The sequence below is a fragment of the Neospora caninum genome, chromosome XII, assembly GCF_000208865.1.
Source record: "Neospora caninum Liverpool complete genome, chromosome XII".
Lineage (NCBI taxonomy): Eukaryota > Apicomplexa > Conoidasida > Eucoccidiorida > Sarcocystidae > Neospora > Neospora caninum.
In genome coordinates this window covers 3753608-3775776 of record NC_018398.1, presented here as the reverse complement: position 1 = coordinate 3775776, position 22169 = coordinate 3753608, and the positions used below count along the sequence as shown (strand labels likewise).

At 51.5% G+C, this 22169-nt stretch overlaps 1 protein-coding gene across 1 annotated transcript; it reads left to right on the top strand.

Moving 5' to 3' along the window:
* Nucleotides 1-3674: 3674 nt before the first annotated feature.
* Nucleotides 3675-18026, top strand: NCLIV_064970 (Phospholipid phospholipase C beta isoform,related; the record flags this gene model as incomplete). The annotated part of the gene is made up of 22 exons (XM_003886048.1): nucleotides 3675-4085; nucleotides 4715-5057; nucleotides 5143-5198; nucleotides 5740-5817; nucleotides 6480-6603; nucleotides 7211-7347; nucleotides 9548-9635; nucleotides 9909-10012; nucleotides 10499-10663; nucleotides 11071-11259; nucleotides 11583-11694; nucleotides 12212-12327; nucleotides 12996-13715; nucleotides 13985-14045; nucleotides 14438-14548; nucleotides 14847-14961; nucleotides 15342-15477; nucleotides 16086-16221; nucleotides 16645-16699; nucleotides 17086-17229; nucleotides 17691-17806; nucleotides 17971-18026. The coding sequence occupies 22 exons, from the start codon at nucleotides 3675-3677 to the stop codon at nucleotides 18024-18026; spliced, it is 3573 nt and encodes a 1190-aa protein (XP_003886097.1).
* Between the last annotated feature and the right edge of the window lie 4143 nt (nucleotides 18027-22169).

Here is a 22169-nt window from a genome sequence, read left to right as displayed (position 1 = left end):
CAAAGGTCGAAGAAGGATGAACGGCGGAACTCGGGGCACTGGCGCGTTTCAGAAAAAGAGGTTCAGCATGTGGACGCACGAACTTGCGTCAAGTGGAAGGTTCTCGAGGCCAGCTGTGTATACCAGCTTGGCTTCGTCCCCGATCGCGTTTGAACTTTATGCGGATTTCGCCTTCAAACACGCGAGACAATTTGACGCGGCTGAAATACGTTCGCATACGCTGCAATCCATTTACGCACGCGCATGCACTTTCCCATATATCGTTGTAATGCTATATATAATCCATGTACATTTATGTACACACTTTTATATCCATTTATATATACATATATATACATATATATGTGCGTTTGTGCATGACTGCAATCATCCAACGTATGCAGCATATATATATATATATATATATATGCCGTGCATTAATAACCACCAAAAAGAACAAGACTGTAGAAATATAAATCATACACAGCGTATGTACACAGCATCGAAAGCAGAGAGAGAACACACGATTGCATGTGTGCAAGATGTGAGACTAGGTGGTTCAACAGATCGATAATCTCCAAGTTGATATCGTTGACCGCCTACAATCCTTCTAAATTCAGATGCACACGCTAGCTGGACACTTGCGCATGCGCGAAGGAAGATCTCGATGCATGTTTCCATTTTCCGCGACGCCAGCAAGCATGTCCCGGCGAACCTTTGAATGCTCTTCTGGAGCTGCGGTGCCCCACGCGACGAAGATCTCCCTTGTCCTCCAAGCACATGCATGCCTTTCTCTGAAGGCGACAAGAGCGCGAGGCCACGAGCAGTCTCCTGAGACATCGCTCGGAAGGAAACGTGTCGCCTGTGTAGCTCTGAGAGAAAACGCTCAGCTGCAGACAGTCTTCTTGGAACCTGGTCGACTCTGAGGAATCTGAAAGTGCGCGGGGGAAATGATTCCAAAAGTTACAACTAGGAGGGACTTCATCATGGCGAGGCAAGTTCGGATTCACCCCAAATACACGCATTTCAGAGAAAACATACTCTAATTTTTTGTGGTGTGAGGTTGACGTTCAGCTCTCTGCCGAGCTCGCGTCCCGAGAATTTCCCTTCCCAGGCGAGGGTGGAAAGGAGGAATGCTTTTACTCCATTTGGTTGCCTTCACCGGGCTGTCGGAACCGATTGCGCATGGAAGGCTTGTGACAACGTCTGAAAATTCGCGGTTTTCTCATTCCAGGCGAAAACGGGCTATCCGGAGAAACTCGCAGAGGCTTAAAAGGGTAGCGAACATGACAGGAAAAAAAACAAAGAATCCACGACACGAAAAAACGGGCTCGACACTGTTGTGCACATCTATTTTCTTGCACTTTTGTTATAGATACATATCTACAGGCAGGCATAGATATACACATACACATCTAATATTAGGCATGATACATGTATATATGTATGTATATATATATATATATATATATATATATATATGGTTATTTACAGGCCTTTGTATCTTACCATCTTGATACGAATAGCTGTACGTATAGAACAGCAGCTGTATGCTTTTATATATACGCAGGTATTCCACTATGGTAAGATCTTTTAAATTTCGCACGCCACTGGTAGTCCTATGAATAGATACTTAAGTGTATACACGTATATGTGTACAACTCTGTGCATGTGTCATTTTCTGCATGCCTCTATACCGTGTGTACATCTACGGAGATGTAAACACATATTGTCGAAAAAGAGTGATTTTCTTTCGCGTTGAACTCGTGTCCTAAATGCATACGTGGATTCACTTTTTGGTGAACGCCAATGTGTCTCTGGTTATCCTTTTGTCTCGCGTTCTCGCGTGTCCCCGAGAGTCCAGAGTAGTACACCTCTTCCCTGTATGAAAGTTTCCTTTATTCGTTTTGCGTAGGGGAGGCTTCCCTTCTCTGGGTTCTTCTCTCACAACGCTTGGGACTCCGCGGGGCGAACGGCGTTTCTCGCCTTCTGCCTTCCGCGTAAAAGCACGAAAAGCAATGAGAGAAACGCGGCAGCATGCGGCGAGAACGTAAAAAAGCAGAGAACACGCAGAGCTTTTGGTTCCCGCTGGGGAAGAGATCGGCCATCTTTTCTCTAGACACCGGAAAGCGAGGCTGCGTTCCTCAGAATCGTCAGCCGACTTCGTCTTTCTCGTTGACGGGTGCAGAGACGGTGGAAAATCACAAAGGTAAATTGGTTCGTGTGTCGTCACGTTGTGTGTGTTTTCTCCCTCTCTTAAACAGGGAGGCAGCAGAAACAGCGAGCGAGAGAGAAAGAGAGAGAAAGAGAGAAAAAGAGATGGCGGCGTGACGGTTTTGTGCGGTGCCTTGTGTGTGTGGACCCGTGCTCGCTTTTTCGCTTGTGGAAAGAGTTTGTTTTTCTGGTTTTTTGTCTTTCTTCTCCCTCCTGGTCTTCTCGTGACGCCCTGCGAGCTCCCAGAGAAAGCGAAAAAGCGAGGGAGAGAGAACAAGAGATCGTTTGCTGCGCTCCAGAGGGGACTTGCGGCGACAGGTTGTCTTGCGCGAGAGATGCGTTCTCGCCGCGCCCCATAACAACTAGAACACCCAAAAAGTCGAGGAAGAAGTGGAAAAGAAGAAAAGGGCGAAAAGGAGCGAATCCCGCGACAAAAAAGACGCCTCCGGCTCTCTTCTGGGGGGCGAGAGCGCACGCGAATGCTGCGCGCGGGTCTCTTACGTGGCAGGGAGAGAGAGAGAGCGAGTCTGTGATGCGCGCAACTCACTTTTCCGCTTTCACTTTCCCGCATATCACCTGTCCAAAAACAACACCGCCTTTTTCCCGCCCTCGTAGTCCGCGCCTGTGCAAACCAAGCGCACAATTACCGAGAGACCTATACTGCTCTGCATGAGAAGATAGATGTCTCTGGAACTCGATCTACACACATATATATCTGTGTATATGTGCAGGGGAGTCTGCAGGTGTTGTGGATCGCTGCGCCGTCTTTCTTTCTTTTGCGGAGAATCTTTACGGCGATAGGGGTGTACGTCGACGAGGCGCGCACCCTTTTTAGGTTTTCCGAAAAGACGCGAAGAGGGGGAGGCATGCAGACCTGAGGCGAACCTGCAGAGACAACAGAGAGAGGAACGTTCGGGAGACCGGAACAACAGAGCGTGAGAACGCAGAGACGACACAGAGGGGAGGACACAAAAGAGAGAGGAAGGTTGCAGCGGCCGACGGACAGTGGGGAAACGGCCTGGAAGCACAGGCTCGCCTCTTCCCCGCTTGTAAGGCCTTTCTGCGCTTCGTTCGGTTTCATCTGGAGATGGAATGCTCGCGGTCTCTTCCCGGTCCTCTGTGTCTTGCTCCGTCCATCATGGGAGAGAGGAGGAAGCGTCTTCTCGCCACGAGGTGGTTCTTCGTCGTCCCCTGTCTCGTTTAAGTCCACAGTCCGGGCGTTCTCTCTCGTCAAACCGCGCGGGCGAAGAGCGCCGTTTTCCCGTCTGGGATTCCTCTCCTTCTCGGTCTCGCTCTTCGTTTTCTCCGCCTCCTCCCCACTCTTCTCGTCTGTCTATCTTCTTCCTCCCGCTTGTTCCTTTTGTCCCTCTCTTCTCTCATCCCTCTTTTACACTCTTTTTGTCTATCGTCCGGCCCTCTCCCCTTCCTTTCTCTTTTTCTTCTCCTTCCGTTTTCTCCCTTTTGTTTTCCTTCACTGCGACATGGACGGCGGCGTGGAGAGGCAGGCGTCTTCGTCCTCGTCGCGCGCTTCCTTTCTCTCTGCGCCGCTTCGCTTCTCCAAAAAGCACGAGGCGTCTCCGCACGTAGAGCATCCCGAAGCGCCGGCGAAGATGGAGACAGACGCGGCGGAGGGACGGGAGACACTGCTCTCCAGACCGCCCACAGCCTCAACTGGCGGATCCTCCGAGGCTGTGAGCCCGACGCATGCAAAGGAGAAGCCGAGGCGGCTGTCCTCTTTCGGCTTTCCGAAAAAGGCGAGTCCCGCTGACGACGGGGACCGGTCGGCCGCTCTCTTTGCTCCCCCCTCTGCTGCCAGAGAAGGCGGCGCAGTAGTCAGCCAAAGAATCAAGGAACTCCTCGCAGACGTCGACACCCGAGAGGCGCTGGAAAAAGTAAGATGCACTCAATTCACACACATGCTGCGACTCTTCTGTTGATTTATGGATGCCGTCGCATGGACGCGGCATGGCGATGCACGTGTGTCTGTAGAAGGAACGGCAGCACATTCATCGACGGCTGAATACACGGTCACCTCTTTGTTTCTCTCGCGTTACAGGCAGAGATATCCCTGCCTATCCACATCTGTATATCTATACAGATCCATACGTGGACACGCATATATATATATATATCAAGGCAGGAGAGAGATGCATTCGTGTATGCTGCGGATACGCTGTGTGTCTTTTTGATGGACGACCCTACAGGTAAATCGATAAATCTGCACAGTATGTACATTTGCAACATTTTCCTAGAGACATCGACATCTAGATGTACACAGATGCGTCTACGTAGAGGCGCTTTTACCTGGGGGCATTCGCAGATGGATCGCTTCCGACGCCGCTCTGCGCATCATGCATCTGCACGGTCGCAGTTTCGTGAACGTCGACGTGTGCCTCTCTCTGCACACCGGCCCGTAGACGTGAGGATCCGCAGGTGGGTCTTGGCTTTTCTGGCGCGCCCGTGTAGGTCGGTTTTTGCACGTTTTTTCGCGAGTGCATGTGCGTCTGTGAACGGCTGACAGCTCGCAGAAGGGTCTTTTTTGCTCAAGTGGTGCAAGACGAACTTCAAGAAGCCTCACGAGCGCTTCTTCTACGTCGACGCGAACGCGATGGCGCTCAAGTGGAAGTCGCCGAAGAAGCAAGAATCCTTCACGACCAGTGAGATTCACGGGGCAGCGAAGGCTACTGATCGGATAATTCGAGGTCTTGCTGTCTTTGGTATCAGGAGTATCCTTAGTTCTCTTAACTTCCTTGGTACCTATCTCGCAGACACTGCGGGGGGAGGCGGGCAGAAACAGGAAGGAAACGAGAAACACCACAGACGCGGAGGCGTCGCGAACAGCCGCAAGCAGCAGCAGCAGCAGCGTAAGGAGGGAAAGAACGAAGGCCGCAGAGGCTGGAACGCTGACGTCTGCTTGTGAAGCTCTCATGGTGTTGTCGTCCTTCGCAGTTCCTGTCGGAGACGTCCAGAGAATCATTCCAGGCGAAGACACGGACTTTGGACGAGTGAGGAAATGCCGCATGCAGACCAGAGAAAGACCACGCAGAACAAATTAAAGAGGAACTTTATGCTCATCCGTGTACATCGCGCCTTTCAACTGTCTTTCCATGCCTCTAAAGACCTTCGATGCGTCCATACGTAGAGATGTATGTATTGAAATGCGTTTGATATGTGCGCGTAGCTGCATTGAATTGTGGGCGTCCGTCTGTGAAGCCACGGATCCAAGTCTGCATCTGTTCGTCGTTTTCTTTTGGCAGTTTCTGTGTAGTTATGTGACCTTGTTTTCATCGACTCATGTGCGAGTCTCTTCTGGTTCCTTGCTGTGGATCTTTTCTGCCCGTCTCGCCTTTCTCTCACTTTTTTCTCGAGCGCTGGCGGCCGCTTGAACTCTTCGGGCGGGGCCTTTCTTTTCTCTGTGGGGATCCCGCGGCTTTAGGCCTGCCGCCTTCCCTCTGTTTTCCGGAGAAAGATTTCCCCCGCGCGTCTGCTTGTTCTCTCCACCCTGGCAGACCCCGTTTCCGTTTGTCTTGCGTGCGCTGACCTCAGAATAAAGCGGACAAGACGCTCAGCATCGAAATTGTTGCCAGCGGGCGCGTTCTCCACGTCGCCTGTCGCGACGAGACGGTGAGAGGGAGAGAGAAAGCGAGAATGCGAGAGAGAAGAGCGGCCGAGAGGGAGAGGAAGCGAGAGAGAGAACGAGAGATGAAGAGCAAGAGAGAGATAGAGAGAAAGAGATGGAGGGAGAGGGAGAAGGTTGAAATCCAAGAGGCGTTTTGAAATTCAGCCGCGGACACCAGTACCGATCGAGCTCTCTGTATACTGAGCGTCTTGCAGTTGACGTCTATGTGTGTTCACATGTATTTATCCAAATGGAGATCGCAACTCCATAGTGCACTCAAACACCGCTATGAACACGAAATCCTTTCGTCATTTGCTGCACTCTGAAGTTTGTCGTATTCATATATATACATATATATAGGTATATACAACCATATATATATGCATTTATACGCATTTTTTGAGTGTTCCGAGATCCGAGAAGACGTGTTTGTTTGCGGTGGCAAGTCGAAAGCCTTCCGGATCAGCGCGGCAGCAGACGGTGCGTCTCTCTTCTGTGCAACTGTCTTTTCGCAACAAGGAGACAACCTTTCGCCTCCGTGTGTGTCCCTCCAAGGCTGAGGAGCGCTCCGGCACCCCGCAGAGACGCTCGCCTTTTCCGAAGAGACTGCAGCTGCAGACCGCTGCATGGCGAGAAAAGCATGTGTTTTCCTCCATCGTTTCCGCAGGAGTGGAAGTTGTGGATGAAAGGTCTGCTGCTCTACCACGACATGGCGCTTGGCCAACTCGCAAGCGAAGGCGCCTCCGACTTTATCTCGGTTCAGTGGCACACAGCTGAGAAGGATTCCGGTGGTAAGTCTCCGTTTTTGCATGCAAAGTGCAGCCTGGTGCGTTTTTGCGATTCTTCTGTCTTCTCACCGAGGCTGGCTTCGTGAGATCCGAGCCCTCGACCGCGCGCGACAGCCCCGCCTCCAGCGGGGCTCTTTCGGCCGTTCGCCGCCTCTTGCAAACGGAGACAAAGAGCGGAAGAGAAGGGGAGGGAGAAGAGCGAGACGGGGCAGAGAACGGAGCACTGTGGAAGCGAAAGAGAACCTTTCCGTTCTTGTTTCGGTCCTCTCGAGAAGAAAGGGTTAGATTTTAATTCGAGAGAGGGAAAACAAGGCAGAGTCTCGGCAGCTGCTGGCAGGCATAGGTTTTCGGAAGATCGTCTTCTCTCGGCTTTTGGGCTTCCCGCCTCGATTCTCTCATCTCGCCCCGCCACGCGCGCTTCGCGAGCGAGAGACGCTGAGAAAACGACAGCGCCGAGAAAGGACAGGTGGGGTGTTTCCCTCCCTGCGATGACTTCAATCGCGCGCCCGTCAGCCTCTTCCCCACGTCTCTCCGGTGGGGCCGAAGTTTGTCGCCGGCTACGCAGGCTGCCTTGTGTGCATGGCGGTGCGCGTTTTCGTTTTTCTCTCAGGGAAAATCGAGCAGCGACATCTGCACTGCCTCCTCCGCAAGTTGAACATTCAAGCAGACAGCCGTTACGTCGAGGAGCTCTTCCAGAAACACGACACAGAAAATTCCGGGCGACTCGGGTTCTCAGAGTTTCGAGAAGTAAGGCAGAAACGACGGAAACCGCGTCTTTTCTCCACGGTCCCCGTGACTCTGCCGAGTTTTTTCTCTCCCCAGCTCGTCTTTCTACAGGCGCAACAGAAAGCCACCGCCGATTCCACGAAGCCAGTTGGAAGTTCTTTCTCTCGCGCTTTACGCAGCTGCTTCTCTCTGGGTCTCTTGCAAGGTGTCTCTCTCTTTCCTGCAGCCGCTGTCACTTTGCTCTTTCTGCAACTGCCTCGCGCCCTCCCTGTCAGTGTGCTGGATGCAATGCCGTCTCAGTGGGGGATGCGTCCGTGTCACACGCTTTGTCTCTTTCTTCTCTTTCTCTCCCTGTTTCTCCTCTCTAGCCTTCTCTCCTTTTCCCTCTCTTCGTTTCTCCTCTCTAGCCTTCTCTCCTTTTCCCTCTCTTTGTTTCTCCTTTCTAGCCTTCTCTCGTTTTCCCTCTCTTCGTTTCTCCTCTCTAGCCTTCTCTCCTTTTCCCTCTCTTCGTTTCTCCTCTCTAGCCTTCTCTTCTTTCCCCTCTCTTCGTTTCTCCTCTCTAGCCTTCCCTCCTATTCCCTCTCTTCGTTTCTCCTCTCTAGCCTTCTCTTCTTTCCCCCCTCTTCGTTTCTCCTCTCTAGCCTTCTCTCCTTTTCCCCCTCTTCGTTTCTCCTCTCTAGCCTTCTCTTCTTTCCCCCCTCTTCGTTTCTCCTCTCTAGCCTTCTCTCCTTTCCCCTCTCTTCGTTTCTCCTCTCTAGCCTTCTCTCCTTTTCCCTCTCTTCGTTTCTCCTCTCTAGCCTTCTCTCCTTTCCCCTCTCTTCGTTTCTCCTCTCTAGCCTTCTCTCCTTTCCCCTCTCTTTGTTTCTCCTCTCCAGCCTTCTCTCCTTTTCCCTCTCTTCGTTTCTCCTCTCTAGCCTTCTCTCCTTTTCCCTCTCTTCGTTTCTCCTCTCTAGCCTTCTCTCCTTTTCCCTCTCTTTGTTTCTTTTCTCTAGCCTTCTCTCCTTTTCCCTCTCTTTGTTTCTCCTTTCTAGCCTTCTCTCGTTTTCCCTCTCTTCGTTTCTCCTCTCTAGCCTTCTCTCCTTTTCCCTCTCTTCGTTTCTCCTCTCTAGCCTTCTCTTCTTTCCCCTCTCTTCGTTTCTCCTCTCTAGCCTTCCCTCCTATTCCCTCTCTTCGTTTCTCCTCTCTAGCCTTCTCTTCTTTCCCCTCTCTTCGTTTCTCCTCTCTAGCCTTCTCTCCTTTCCCCTCTCTTCGTTTCTCCTCTCTAGCCTTCCCTCCTTTTCCCTCTCTTCGTTTCTCCTCTCTAGCCTTCTCTTCTTTCCCCTCTCTTCGTTTCTCCTCTCTAGCCTTCCCTCCTATTCCCTCTCTTCGTTTCTCCTCTCTAGCCTTCTCTTCTTTCCCCTCTCTTCGTTTCTCCTCTCTAGCCTTCTCTCCTTTCCCCTCTCTTCGTTTCTCCTCTCTAGCCTTCTCTCCTTTCCCCTCTCTTCGTTTCTCCTCTCTAGCCTTTTCTCCTTTCCCCTCTCTTCGTTTCTCCTCTCTAGCCTTCTCTCCTTTTCCCTCTCTTCGTTTCTCCTCTCTAGCCTTCTCTTCTTTCCCCTCTCTTCGTTTCTCCTCTCTAGCCTTCCCTCCTATTCCCTCTCTTCGTTTCTCCTCTCTAGCCTTCTCTTCTTTCCCCCCTCTTCGTTTCTCCTCTCTAGCCTTCTCTCCTTTTCCCTCTCTTCGTTTCTCCTCTCTAGCCTTCTCTTCTTTCCCCCCTCTTCGTTTCTCCTCTCTAGCCTTCTCTCCTTTCCCCTCTCTTCGTTTCTCCTCTCTAGCCTTCTCTCCTTTTCCCTCTCTTCGTTTCTCCTCTCTATCCTTCTCTCCTGTTCTTTCTCTTCGTTTCTCCTCTCTAGCCCTCTCTCCTTTTCCCGCTCTTCGTTTCTCCTCTCTAGCCTTGCGTCCGGGCGTCTCCCCGCCTTCCTCGGTTCTCTGGCGGTGCCGAGAATACCGGGGAAGCACGCGAGGCGCCCCGCTCTCTAACCCCCGCCTGCATTCGTGAAGCCGAAAAAAGACGGAACGCCGGGGTTTTTCTCTCTCTGCGCCGTCGTTTTCAGTGACATACTGAGCGCGTCTTTGTCCTGACCGTCTGCTCGTGGCTTCTGTGTTTCTCTCGCTAAACACATCGCACGTTTTTAGGTCCAGAGTTTCCGTCACCCCTTCTTTGTTCCTGTGTGGCCTTGCGCAGATGCTCAACGAACTGCTTATCCGCCCTGACGTCGATTACTACTTCGCCGTGTATAAGGTCCCTCAAGAAGATTTTATAGACGAGCAAGGTGATGCCGCGTTTCCCTTTTTTCCTTGGTTTCCTCGCGACCGCGCTGTGCCCCGCTTTCTCAAAAATTTCGTTAGGGCTCTCACACCCTTCGCCTCCTCGTGCGACTCTCTACGCTTCTGCCCCGTGTCTCTTCTCGTTCTCTTCTCTCTTCTCCGGAAGGCTGCACGGATCTCTGCACAGTCACAGCTCGCGTGCGCGCGCACACCTGCGTAGCTGTTGAAGATGCATGCGCGGAAAGGGTTGCTGTGTTTGTTTTTCCCGCTGACTCCAGGGTACAGACGGTTCCTGCAAGAAGTGCAGAAAGCCACTTCCGAGGCAGAGATCGAGGAGGAGCTTGCGAATTTTCGGAGTGTCGACGAGGCGTTTCGAAAACCTGTGAGTGGCGAACAGGCAAGCAGGCCGCGGAAACGCATGCAAACGGGACCGCACAAACTGCTAGGAAAAACGTGACGCTCATGATCTTTCGACAGGAGCTGCCGCCCCGCGAGCAGTTCAACTGTTTGTTCGTGGATGCGCAACTCGCTGCCGGTCTTCTCTCTGGGGTTCTCCCCGTCTCTTTTCTTCGTCTTGGTACTCTCTTTGCTCTTTTTTCTCCGTAGTTTTCTCGTTCTTCTCCGCAGTTCGTCTGCCTCCTTTCGCCTGCGTTTCCCGCCTTTCCTCTTTCGATTCCTTGTCCTTCTTCTCTTTCCCGCCTTCCCTTTCTCCTCCCCGTCGGTCTCCTCGGTCTGTGGAGAGATCTGCGCAGGGCGAAAGACCCGCCCGGAGGCGCTTCCCTTCGGGTGTCGCAGATCCGTTTTCGCGTCCTTCTCTGTCGCTCTCGTGCCTCCACTGGAAACGCGCCTTTTTTCGTTGCCTCTCCAGGGCCCCACCGGCATGCTCTCTGCTCTTGGGTTTGGGAGTCTCCTGTGCTCGGAAGCGAATTCCCTCATGGCGCCTCACAGACTGAAAGTTCATCAGGACATGAGTCTGCCGCTTTGCAACTACTGGGTGAAATCGTCGCACAACACGTACCTCTGCGGTGACCAGGTGAGAGCGTCGAGTGCGCCTCTCCTTCTCTCGAGTCTCTCGCGCCGCTTTCCTCTCGCTCTCTACCTCTCCTTCTTCTCTCTCCGTTCCTTCCTCTCTCTTCTGCCTCTGTGGGTTCTTCGCTCGAGCCCCTTCATCCTCGCCTCTCTCCGGTTCTTCCCCTCTTTTCTTCTGCGTTTGCGCCTGTCTCTCTTCTCTCTCAACAAGGCCCAAATGCGCCGCCAACCAGGTGTATGTCTCGCTTGCTAAAGCCGAGTCCACTCTCTCTCTCCCGGCGCTCCGCTCGCCACGTGCCTTGAGGCGCAACCACACACCCGCTGCGCCTTTTTCTGCACTTCTTTGTTCTCTGACAGCCTTGCTTTCCTCCACGTTCTCGCGCCTCTGTCCGGCCCCTTCGCACTTTGTAGGTCGTGGGAAAGTCTGCCGTCGGGCAGTATATCGACGTGCTCTTGCGGGGCTGTCGCTGCGTGGAACTCGACTGCTGGGACGGAAGCGACGGCGAGCCTTCTCTTTTCCATGGCGTCGGAGGCTACCAGCTGACCAGTCGAATCAAATTCAAAGATGTCATCCAAGCGTGCAGAGACTACGGATTCCAGGTGAGGTCGGCTCTCCGCTCTCTCCCTCGATCGACCTAGTCAAATCTATATATATATATATATATATATATATATATCTGTGTGTGTACGAACACTCGAGCACATATATGTATGTATATAGATGTATATGTGTCTCAACGTGTATGTGTCTTTCAGTGCCACGATGCGCGCACCTGTGTGTGTGTTGTTTTGTATGCCTTTCTTGTACAAACAATTTGTATCTAGGTAGATGTGTTTCGAGGCATGCATCTCTGTGGAAGGGCGATGTGCGTAAAAGAGGCGCACCAAGGAATGCGACGGTTCCGATGTTTCTGTTTTTTCAGCGCTCAAAATTCCCGATTATTTTATCTCTGGAAATGCACTGCAGTGCGAAGCAGCGCATTCGCATCGCCGAGATTCTCGACGAAATTCTGCAGGATCAAATCTACCGCTGCTGTACGAAACAGTCGTCTCTGGTCTCTAGCCATTCAAACCAACGCCAGAGCGAACCACTCCTCTCCGTGTGCACACCGACTGCATGCACTCTAATGTATATGTATACGTATGTGGAGATGCTTCTCGCCTCTGTGCAGATGCCGTTCCGCACCTTTCCCTCTCTGTAGTCTTTGCCGAGCATATAGAAGTTCATCCGTATCTGGAAGTCTCTCGAGCTGTCTATCTGTCTGCGTGCATATGCAAGTATAGATCCGTAGATAGGTATGTAGACTCAGGTGGTTAGAGAACTCGGTAGGTGGGCATATTGACATCAGATGCGCATATATACATATATCGATCGGCACGGCCGTTGGCAGATGCACATGAGAGGCCGATATAGACACATGGGTAGATAGAGATAGAAATGGAGAGGTTCAAAAAGGCGACACACACGCTTTGTCGAGATATGTGTATGTTGCGTTCGTGGGTGGACGCCGCTCAGAGAAGATTGCGCGTTTTTTGCGGAAACGTTTTGCAGCTTCTACGAGTCCACAGCCTTCGCCGGAGCAGCTGATGTGCAAATTCATCCTTAAGGGAAAGGTGCCCAATGAGCGTGGGGAAATGGTGGAGGAGGGAGACGAAGAAGACCTCCAAGTGAGCGTTTAGAGCACTAAAGGGAAACAAGCTAAAGGAAAACCCACATATTGCCCGGATCCGCTCGCTCCTTCCACCGAAGAGCTCAACAGCAACCCACGACACACCTACACATCATTATGTATACGCATATATATATATATATATATATGGGTACGTCTATGTATGTCTTGTATAACCCATATATATATATATACATATATGTATATGGGTACGTCTATATATGTCTTGTATAACCCATATATATATATATATATATATACATATATGTATATGGGTACGTCTATATATGTCTTGTATAACCATATATATACATATATATATGCATTTTCAGATGGTTCCTTCTTGGGAGACGGGCTCGCACATACATGTGCTGTGTGTGTCTCTGCCTCGCAGAAAGTGTGCCGCTCTGTTCTTTCAGTCCTTCCAAACTCACGGAAGCTGTGTCTCTACACCTGGAAATTGCCTTCTATTCACATCCATATATATATATATATATACATGCATAGATGCGGTTACACGAAGCTAGACTTACTACCTCTATACGCACACGTAGTCATGCACGTAGACACCTGTACCAGCATACCCAACTGTATATCTATATATTGATATGGATACAAAGACGTAAATGTGTGTGCCTTCTTGCGGGTTTTGCTTTCGTTTTTCAGCTGGACGAGTTGGAATTGGAGATGGCCAAGTCCTTGGATTTGCTTGGGGACGGCCGGGATGTGCATTCTTTGGAGGCTCTTTCCTCGTCGTTTTTGCATGCGTTGGAGGGCCAGGGGACTTCCTTGTCGCTTCCGGAAACGCCGCCTTCGCCGGTTCAGGCTTTGTCTCAGCTTTCCTCACTGTCTCTGGGGAATGAGGCCTTGGACGGCGCCCCGCAGAGCGCGCCGAGCGGCGAGGGCGACGCTTCCGCCCCGTCCCTTCCCGCGGGGCGGGAAGACATGCGAGCTGTGTCGGATCCGAAGGCGAATCGCCTCGCGTCTCCCTCGTCCAAAGGCGCGAGCGGGAGTTGCATGCGTCGAAACCGGAATCCGTTTCTCCGGAAGAGTAGCAGCTTCACATGCGCCTCCGCGGCGCGCACTGAGAGTTTCGACCAGCGCGGCGTGGACGCGCCGCGACGCATTTCTGAGGAGGCTGAGGACGACGCAGATGCCGCCGCGCGAGAAGACCGCGACGGACCGCCCGCTCCCGTCGAGTGGAGACGCGCGCGAACCGTGGATCGACTGAACGAGGCCGAGTCTCGAGAGGAAAAACGCGCGACGGCGTCGTTCGGAGACGCAGAGGCCGACAGCGCCTTCGTGAAAACGGCCAAGCGAAGCAAAGGCAACACCGCCACCCCAGGCGCCGCATCGGCAGACAGCAAAAGCGAACGGCTCAAAGTCGTACGTCGGAAAGGAAACCACACCGGGGAATAAAGGAGGGGTAGCTTGAGGGAGAAACTCAACAGAGACGCCAAACAACGCTTCGGAAACACACGAGACACATGGAAAGAAATCGCCACATATATTTACGTATATATATATATATATACACAGAATCATACTTGCGTGTGTGTGTGTATGTATCGACGGCAGTACCGGCGTCTTTGTAGGTTTGTATGTAGATGTTTCAAGGTTGGGTGGGATGTCCTTGTCTCTTGCTTTGCATGCAGTACTACCGAAACATTGCGATGCCGGGAAAGAAGTTGAGGAGCTTCGAGCAGCCGAGAAACCGTAAGGAAACGCTTCTGGGCCGACCGGACACCCCCATGTCTTTCTCCGGTGTGCATGCAGCGGTCGTGCATGCGTTTCCTGCGGCACGTGTTTTACATGGTGTGGAGGAACTGCGAGAGGATTTCAAAAGACTCGTGTGTTCACCTGCGTCCGCAGTCGGCATTGAAGGCCCTCTCGTCGTCTCTCCCGTTCAAACTTCCCGCACAATGTCTCTTTCTTTGTCGATTGTCGCTCCTCTCCCGGTTTACCTTGCTTGTTTGTGTGTAGCGCTTCGTTTTTCGTGACGCAACTCGAATCACTACTCAAGTTTTCCCTTTCGCTTCGGGCTTTCGTCTGGGTGTTGTCGTTTCTTTCATTTCGTTTGCCGAGGGGATCTGGTTTCCTTTCCTCAGCGATGGACATTTGCAGCATGCCTGAGTCTCGCCTCTTGAAGCTCGTGAAGCAGTCGCCACTCGAGTTTGCCAGGTTCAACCAAAAATACCTCACGCGCGTCTACCCCGCTGGTGAGCTCTCCGTTCTTTTTTCTTTTCTTCTTTCCTTTCTTCTCTTCTTTCTTTTCTTCTCTCTGTTCTGCTCAGTTCTCTTCTCTGTGTTCTTCTCTTCCCTCTGTGCTTTTCTCCTCGTCTCTGCTGTTTTCATTTCCTTTCTTTTTTCCTATCTCTTTGCTTCTCGCCTTTTGTCTTCTGCCGCCTCTCGTGGGACGCATCCATGTTGCTTTGCCGCATCTCTGGCCGCGCGCACTTTTCTTTTCTCCTCGTCCACTCGGGAAAACTGGATTTCGACGCTGAGTTTCCTTCTCAGGCACGCGGCTATCAAGCAGCAATTTCAACCCGGTGATTCCGTGGCTGTTTGGAGCGCAAGTCGTGGCTCTGAATCTTCAGTCTCTCGGCAGTGCGACGATCCTCAACGAGGGGAGGTCAGAAAAAAGGAACAGGGGACACAAGGCAGAGACGCACGCGCAGGAAGAGAAGCCTCAGAAAGCAGAAGTCGCAGAGCAGAAACACATTCGTTTTTTCCGAGGTTTCCACCGCACGTCTCCCGACTCTCGACACCTTCGGAACCCGCCAAAAAACATCGTCTTCATCTTTTATCACCTCCTCTATCTATCTTCCTCTCACTATCTCTCTTCCTCTCTCTATCTCTCTTCCTCTCTTCATCTCTGCTCTCCTCTCCATCTCTCTTCCTCTCTCCATCTCTCTTCCTCTCTCCATCTCTCTTCCTCTCTGTCGCGTCGTCTCGCTGGGGCGTGAGAATGATCCCCTCTCTTTTGGTTCTTCCCGCGTTCGCTCTTCTCAGATTCCTCGACAACGGCGGGTCTGCGGGGGGTTATGTGCTGAAGCCGGCGATGATGCGGAACCCGCGACACCCCTTCGTCCCTGCCTTCGCGGAACATTCTTCAGGTCCAGAGACGCCCGTGCACTTCACCCTCAAGGTAACGAAACGGCCGACACGAGCCTGCCGGCTCTTTCACCCTCGCTGCTACCGTCACTCTGCGCTGCCACGCAACAGTTCTCCCCATCTATGCGTGCGCAAATCCAAATATACACGTCAACAACCATAAATAAACATATATATATATATATATAAATGTAGATATACATGTGGAAATGCGCGTGTGTACATATAAAGGCATGTGCGTGTGTAGCTGCTACATGTGTAGTGGTCGAGTGAGAAGAGGGACACGCGTCTCCGTCGCATTCTCCATCAAAACGATCGCGAGGCAGAAATCAGATACGGGATGTGGATTCGTCTTTTCATCCGAATCGGTCTGTTCCTCTCGGCATCCGTCTGAGGAATACAGGCATATATATATATATATATATGTGTGTAGGGGTGAAACAGAGTTCGTTTTCTACGCTGCCCTCGGCGTGAGGACGAATGCTCCCCCGCGGTGTCGAATTCCTCCTCAAGTCTGCTCTCTGGCGAAACAGTCGTGGGGCCGCAGGCGATCTTTGTCTCTATATCGGTGTGTGTGCGTCTTCGTGGCAGTGTTGGTCCTGCATGCAAGCAGTTAGCGTTGCTGTTTTTTTGTGCGTGCAGATTCTGTCAGCTCATCAACTCCCGCGACCTGTGGCGGAAGCCTGGAAAGGCCCGTCGACGATCAACAAAATCAAAACGCGCAAGAACACAGATCTCTCTTGCCCCTTCGTCTCCGTCTCCGTCCACGGTGTGAAAGGTAACGCGCTCTTAAACATTACACAGGATCACTCGTGCAGCCACGCGTATCGGAACGTGGCAAAACCAATGCATAGAGATAGATATCTCTGTGCATCTCGTAGATGTATATATATATATGATTAATTATCTGTGTATGTAGATGCATGTAGGAGGAAATGTAGAAATGTCTGTAAAAAATCCATTTAGATGTGGAGATGACTTGGGCGCACGGTGTCCGTTCCGTTCACATGAGCATTCGCATGCACGTCACGAGAAAGCGGTGCAGTCTGCACGCTGCATTTTGTCGGTCGGTGAGACAGAGTTTTCGTCCTGTGTAGCGCGCGGCCGAGAACCGGGAAAGGCAGCTTTCCCTCGCGACATAGTCCTCTCCGCTCTCGTTGGACTTCACTGGGATGGCCCTTGTTCCCTTTGTTCCTTTCAGAGGACACAAAGGCTTTCCGCACGCCTACGGTGATGAATAACGGATTCAATCCTCGGTACGTCCCTGCCGCATGGTTTCCCCCTCTCTCCTGTCTTTTGTGTCTTTCTCTTTGTCACTCTCGTCTGTGTTTCACACCTTTTCTTTCTCCTTTCCCGCCAAGTATCTCGTCTCTCTCTGCATCATTGAGGACCTCTTTCCTCTGGACAGATCTCCACTGTTTCCCTCTGGAACATCTCTTTTGCTCTCCCGGACCGTGAGAGATTGAGCCAAGAGGCCGCGGAGACTTCGCCGCGCCGCGCATGCAGTTTCGGCCTTTCGGACATCTTCGTAGATGGGGATTGTGTTCTGTGCTGTAATGGGTTCTGCCCGTAGCGCGGCGTCAGAAGGGACACTGGCGCTTGCGGTGTCGATGGCGTCTCTTAGTGCGTCGGCTGTTTGCAGGTGGTCATCTCCGGAAGCGACTTTCGAGTTTCTCGTTCGCGCCCCGTCCGTCGCTCTCCTCATGTTCAAAGTGCAAACTGCGGACTCTGTCAGGAGCGAATTCCTCGCTGCTGCATGCTTTCCCCTCGACGCCATTCGCCAAGGGTAGGTTGAGACACAGAAACAACTCCCTCGGAGCATGGTAAAGCGAGCAAACAACCAGCCCAGTCCATCTCGCACTCATCTACGTTTAAACATATCTAATCGTACACGTGTGTATATATATTCCAGACGTATCTCTATAAATACGTGCACAAGATGCACTATATAATGACTTTGTACCTTACGTCTCTCTCTCTCTCTCTCTATATATATATATATATATGTATATATAATTAATGTATGTATGTATGTATGTATGTATGTACGTATGTATGTATGTATTATCGTGTGTAGGGGTATTCATGTCTGAAACTGTCGCGGCCGCGGGTTGTGCTGTGAAGGGAGCGCTCTGCAGAAAGGGATGCCGACTACAGAGAAAGAATAGCGTTTTTCCAGTGGACGGGGCAGAGTTTTAAGACGAGTGTAACCGTTGTGGCTTTCATGTCCCTGTGCTGTTTTTGCAGAGTCCGCTGGGTGCCTTTATTTGACCGCAAATTTTGTCGACTTCGCTGGACTGGTCTTCTGGTCTATTGCCGGGTCGTTCCGCTCGAACGGGATGATGCAACCAATACCTGGAACCGTAGGAAAAATCTCTCCGTACATGTATACAGAAATACCAATCAAAAAGGTCACGCGTACATCGAGAGATAGACAGAGAGGTGCATACACACATACATGTAATAGCCGCCGAATACAAATACAAATATGCAGATATTTACGTTTGTTTCTGTTTGTTGTTTTCAGCTGTTATACCCTTCCAGGATGAGGGCACACCGCCTCCGCCAGGCCCCATGGTGTGAGGTCACCATTCCTCCTGGTGTGCGTATTAAAGACACTGTACGCACGTTAACTCCCACATCTATGCATATATATGGATACAAATATGTATATATATCTGTCCATATATAAATATCTATTTATGTATCTATTTGCATGGGCGGACGCGCGGAGATCTCGTGGAACCACTCTTTGCTTGGTCAGGGCTACGCCATGCATTGTTATTATCGCATTGTAGGTAGATATTGTCTGTGTACAAAGGATGCGCGTTAAGAGATATGTCGAGAGACAGGCGAAGTTCTGTGGTCATGAGTAGGCGTGCGACGTCACGCAAGCGCGTGCGGATAGATGCACAGATTCTTCGCAACGCTCCGTCGAGAGGCGTTGAGGCACGCGCTACAGAAGGCCGCGCCAACTCGCTTAGACGAGAGACGCGTCGTTTCCAGTGATTGGACGCGTCTCGTGCAAAAACAAGAGAATCTGGTATTGCATGCGTTTGTAGGTAGATGCATGCATGCAGATATCCGTCAGCTGTTCCGGGAACGCCAAGGACATGCGACAGCTTTCATATGGATATAAACATCTGTATAGGTACTTCGTAGCAGATCACATGTTCGACGTCTCCAATGTCGTAGAGGGTCATCGGCGGTTGGTGACGAATTGTGCGAGGGTTGGGCGTCAATCGGTCGAGAGATCTCACAGGCACAAGACGGTGGAAGCTGAGGTTGCGCGCTGGAGAAAGAACGAGAAGGAAGGGGGCGGCTGACCGGGTAGAATCAGCAGGCGTGGAAGGAGGGACATTAAAGCGCTCGCGTGACGAGAATGAAGCCGGCGAATGTGAAACAAGCAAAGAAACGAAAGACAGAAGCAGGGAACAGGACGTGGGAAGACGGCAAGCAGTCGGCAAAACGAGAGCCAGATGGGAACGCCAAACCATGGAGACAACAGAGAGAAATGAGGGAAAGGTAGCGAGTGGCTGGGGGGACATGAAGGAGGCAGGGTGAAGTGAATCATCCGCAGTACGGAACGCAGTCCTGCGACTAGTTACCCCTTTTCTGTGACGCGAGTGTTTTCTAGATGTTAACAGGCGAGACGCCGTCTGTCGCGTGCATTGGCTGGAGGAAAGAGTTCGTTCTACTCGCCTTTCGTGGAACCCGAATTTCTTCTGTCGGTTCTCTGCTCGTGCCTATTGAGCGAAACGGCGCACACGACTCACATCGTTCTATCGTGATAGAGAAATGCTGTACACAAGAGCGAGGCGAGACGGATACCCGGACGGCGAGACTGAAAAGCCGACGCGTGTGTCGCGCAAAATGAACTCCAAGGTGCAAGAACACCTAAAGGGAAGTTCCCAAGTGGGTACACATCTCAACGTGGTTGTCGGTACATGAAGCGAAATTCGCGTCACGCTCACCCCGCTGTTCCCGTGAATGGCTATTCCACCTTCCGATTCTTCGCTCTCGTGTCCGTAATGGTTTTTCCCTGGTGTATCCATGTCTTGCTGTTTTGCCTTCCTGTCGCTGTCGTCCCCGTTCAAAGTTGTGTCTCTGTTCAACAGCTACAAGGGGTGCAAGGGCAGGGAGAGGGCCTCAGTTGTGGAACAGGTTTCGCGTCAGCATCTGTTTTTGGACAGATCCCCTTGTTAGTTTACAGGTGTGGTTTGTCTCGGAAAGGGACATAACGTTTGACATAAAGGTTTGACGCACGCAAGCAAACCCCAAACCCTCTGTCGGATTCTCCTCTTTCCCCCTCAACTCACATAAATATGTACGGCATGTTATCTACATACAGGGGTTCATTCACACATACAGTGTAACATATAAATATGTGTGCATGCGTACTTGAGCGGCACTCCCATCACTGTTGCCCGTTCTTAAGATCATCACTGTCGTCGGAAGCATCTTTCTTGTAGCCACTGGAATTTACAGATGCCTCCAGAGATGGCGGTGGGAACTCTGCCGCTGCTGCCCGCACTTCATTTCGCTTCGTAGCATGTAGACGTAGGTGCTTCTATCGGGAAAACCAGCGGCTATTGTGCGCCCGCAAAATTTCTTAACATGCACTAGAGAAATGGGGATTCTTTCCTTTAGCATTGAGTGTACGATGTCATAGCTAGTCGTATCTTCGGCTCCAGCTTCTCGCTATGCACTTGGCGTTTCTTTTCCGACTTCGGCCAATTGTAGCAACAAACGGAAGAATCGTCCGCATTTACGGGAGAGTCTTTCTGAGTTCGTCTTGCTTGGTGTTCCAGGGGAGACAAGAAGAAATTTTATTAGATTGAGACAAATTGGTGAACTCCAGTTGTTCGTTCTGTTGAAGAACGCTTGTCCTTTTCTCCAGCAAACAGTCCAGAGATTACCATCGTTTCACACGACATCCACGAATGCATTCGACACAACACCACTCCAACAACAGACACTAAGGGGAAAAAAATGAAAGAACTGACACAGGCTCTGAATTCGCTCGGCTTGTCCACACGACTTGGGACACGCTCGAAGGCAAGAAGACCCTCTTGTTTCTCCTGGAAATGGATAAGCCGGACTCGCTGCAGATCCCCCAGAAACGAACACAGATTCTTTTGTGTCCTTTCTTTTGCGGGGGGCTCTCAGCAGCAGCCAGCGCAGCGCTTAGGCTGCCGTGCCTGTGGAGGAGCACGGCCACCATCCGCCTGTGAGAAATGAACAGCACAACAGGTTTTATAGGCAATTCGTTCCGTTGTCGAGTCGCGAGCAGTCAACCAGACACAAAGACACTGATGCAATTTCGCCCGTCTTATCGTCGCACTACTCGCTATCGGACGCGGCACCGCCACATCTGAAAGAGGTGACGGGTGGCCGGAAATCCGACAAAAGGAGAGAATCACGAAGTCTCGATCGTGGTGTCGGAGCGTATTCGAAATGTACACACGTGGCATTGAGATTACGCGGGCTGTTCCTCAGCTCACCTTCGCCGGTGGATGCAAGTCCTCCCACCAATTCGGCTGTGCTTCCGAAATTGGAGGATCCTGAAAAACAGGAGAGCAAAACAAAGGTCGCAAGCCACGTGGCCTCTTTCGGATCTAATTTTTCAATCCTTCTGACCGCAGCCATGTTGTCGCTCATGCTGGATCAATGGCACCGACTCTACATCGTGTCTCGGGAGCTTACCTTGCAGCATCCCAGCAAGTCGAACAACCAGAACGGGTTCATGGTTGTAAGCAAATCGGAAAAGAGGCAGCAGATTCAGAAAAAGACCAAACGGTTTTCTTTCTCGCACAACACAGGTGCTGGCGAAGAGTGAATTAAGTGATAGCACTGACTGCTCATCTTGAGCCTCGGTCTTGAATCAGTTAGACCTGTCATGCTCGTCAACTAGTCGTGACGTTCCAGGAGGAATGCTAGCTTACGAGCACGAAGATTTTTCATGTAGCGAGTATAGCCATTGAGCGAGCACGCACGTATTCTGGCTCAGACAGTTCCCCCGGGGCCGTGGCCAACTCATGGAAAACCACTGGTTATCGCCACAGACATCCGCGGGACCAGCTGGTGCCTGTAGGACGGGGAGCGCCCCAAGTACCCGCCGTTATACGCCCTGTTCTGCAAACAAATTCATGCTTTTCGCAGCACTAGCCGCGCGAGAATGTCAGGGTGGAGCTTTTCGTGTCTCAACATGCTTGCCAGAAAAGACCGATACAGTGATCCGAAACTAAGCTTAAGTAATTAACACGGTTCTTCGACGATGTCGCGCAGTGGAACGGCCTTCACGAAGCTGGGTGCCGGTCCAGCTTTCAGCAAAAGAGAAAAGTACCGGCTGCGCGTTGCGTTTGAGCGCGAATCGCTACTCGTAAACAGAATATCGGATTCGTGTTGGTCTAAGACACTCCCTACTGAAGGCAAGGATCGTTCCGGTGCGTCAGATCAGATTGCCCAATCGGGGAGCAGACTTTCCAGGATGACCCGCCCCGCATTTGGTCAGGTGGTATTTCCTCGTTTGAGCGGTCGACCACCGGAGAACTGCGGGCTTCTACAGAGAGTAAAGACGATGTTGGGTCAAAGTGGCAGTCCACCCGGACTCGCGTTGTGCGTCGTCTAATAAGCGTATACTGAAAAGCGAAGACTAATGGGGGGAGGTGGGCGGAGGCACAGCGAGCACGCCCAAAATGCAAGCACAGCTAGCTGCCAGTCGTT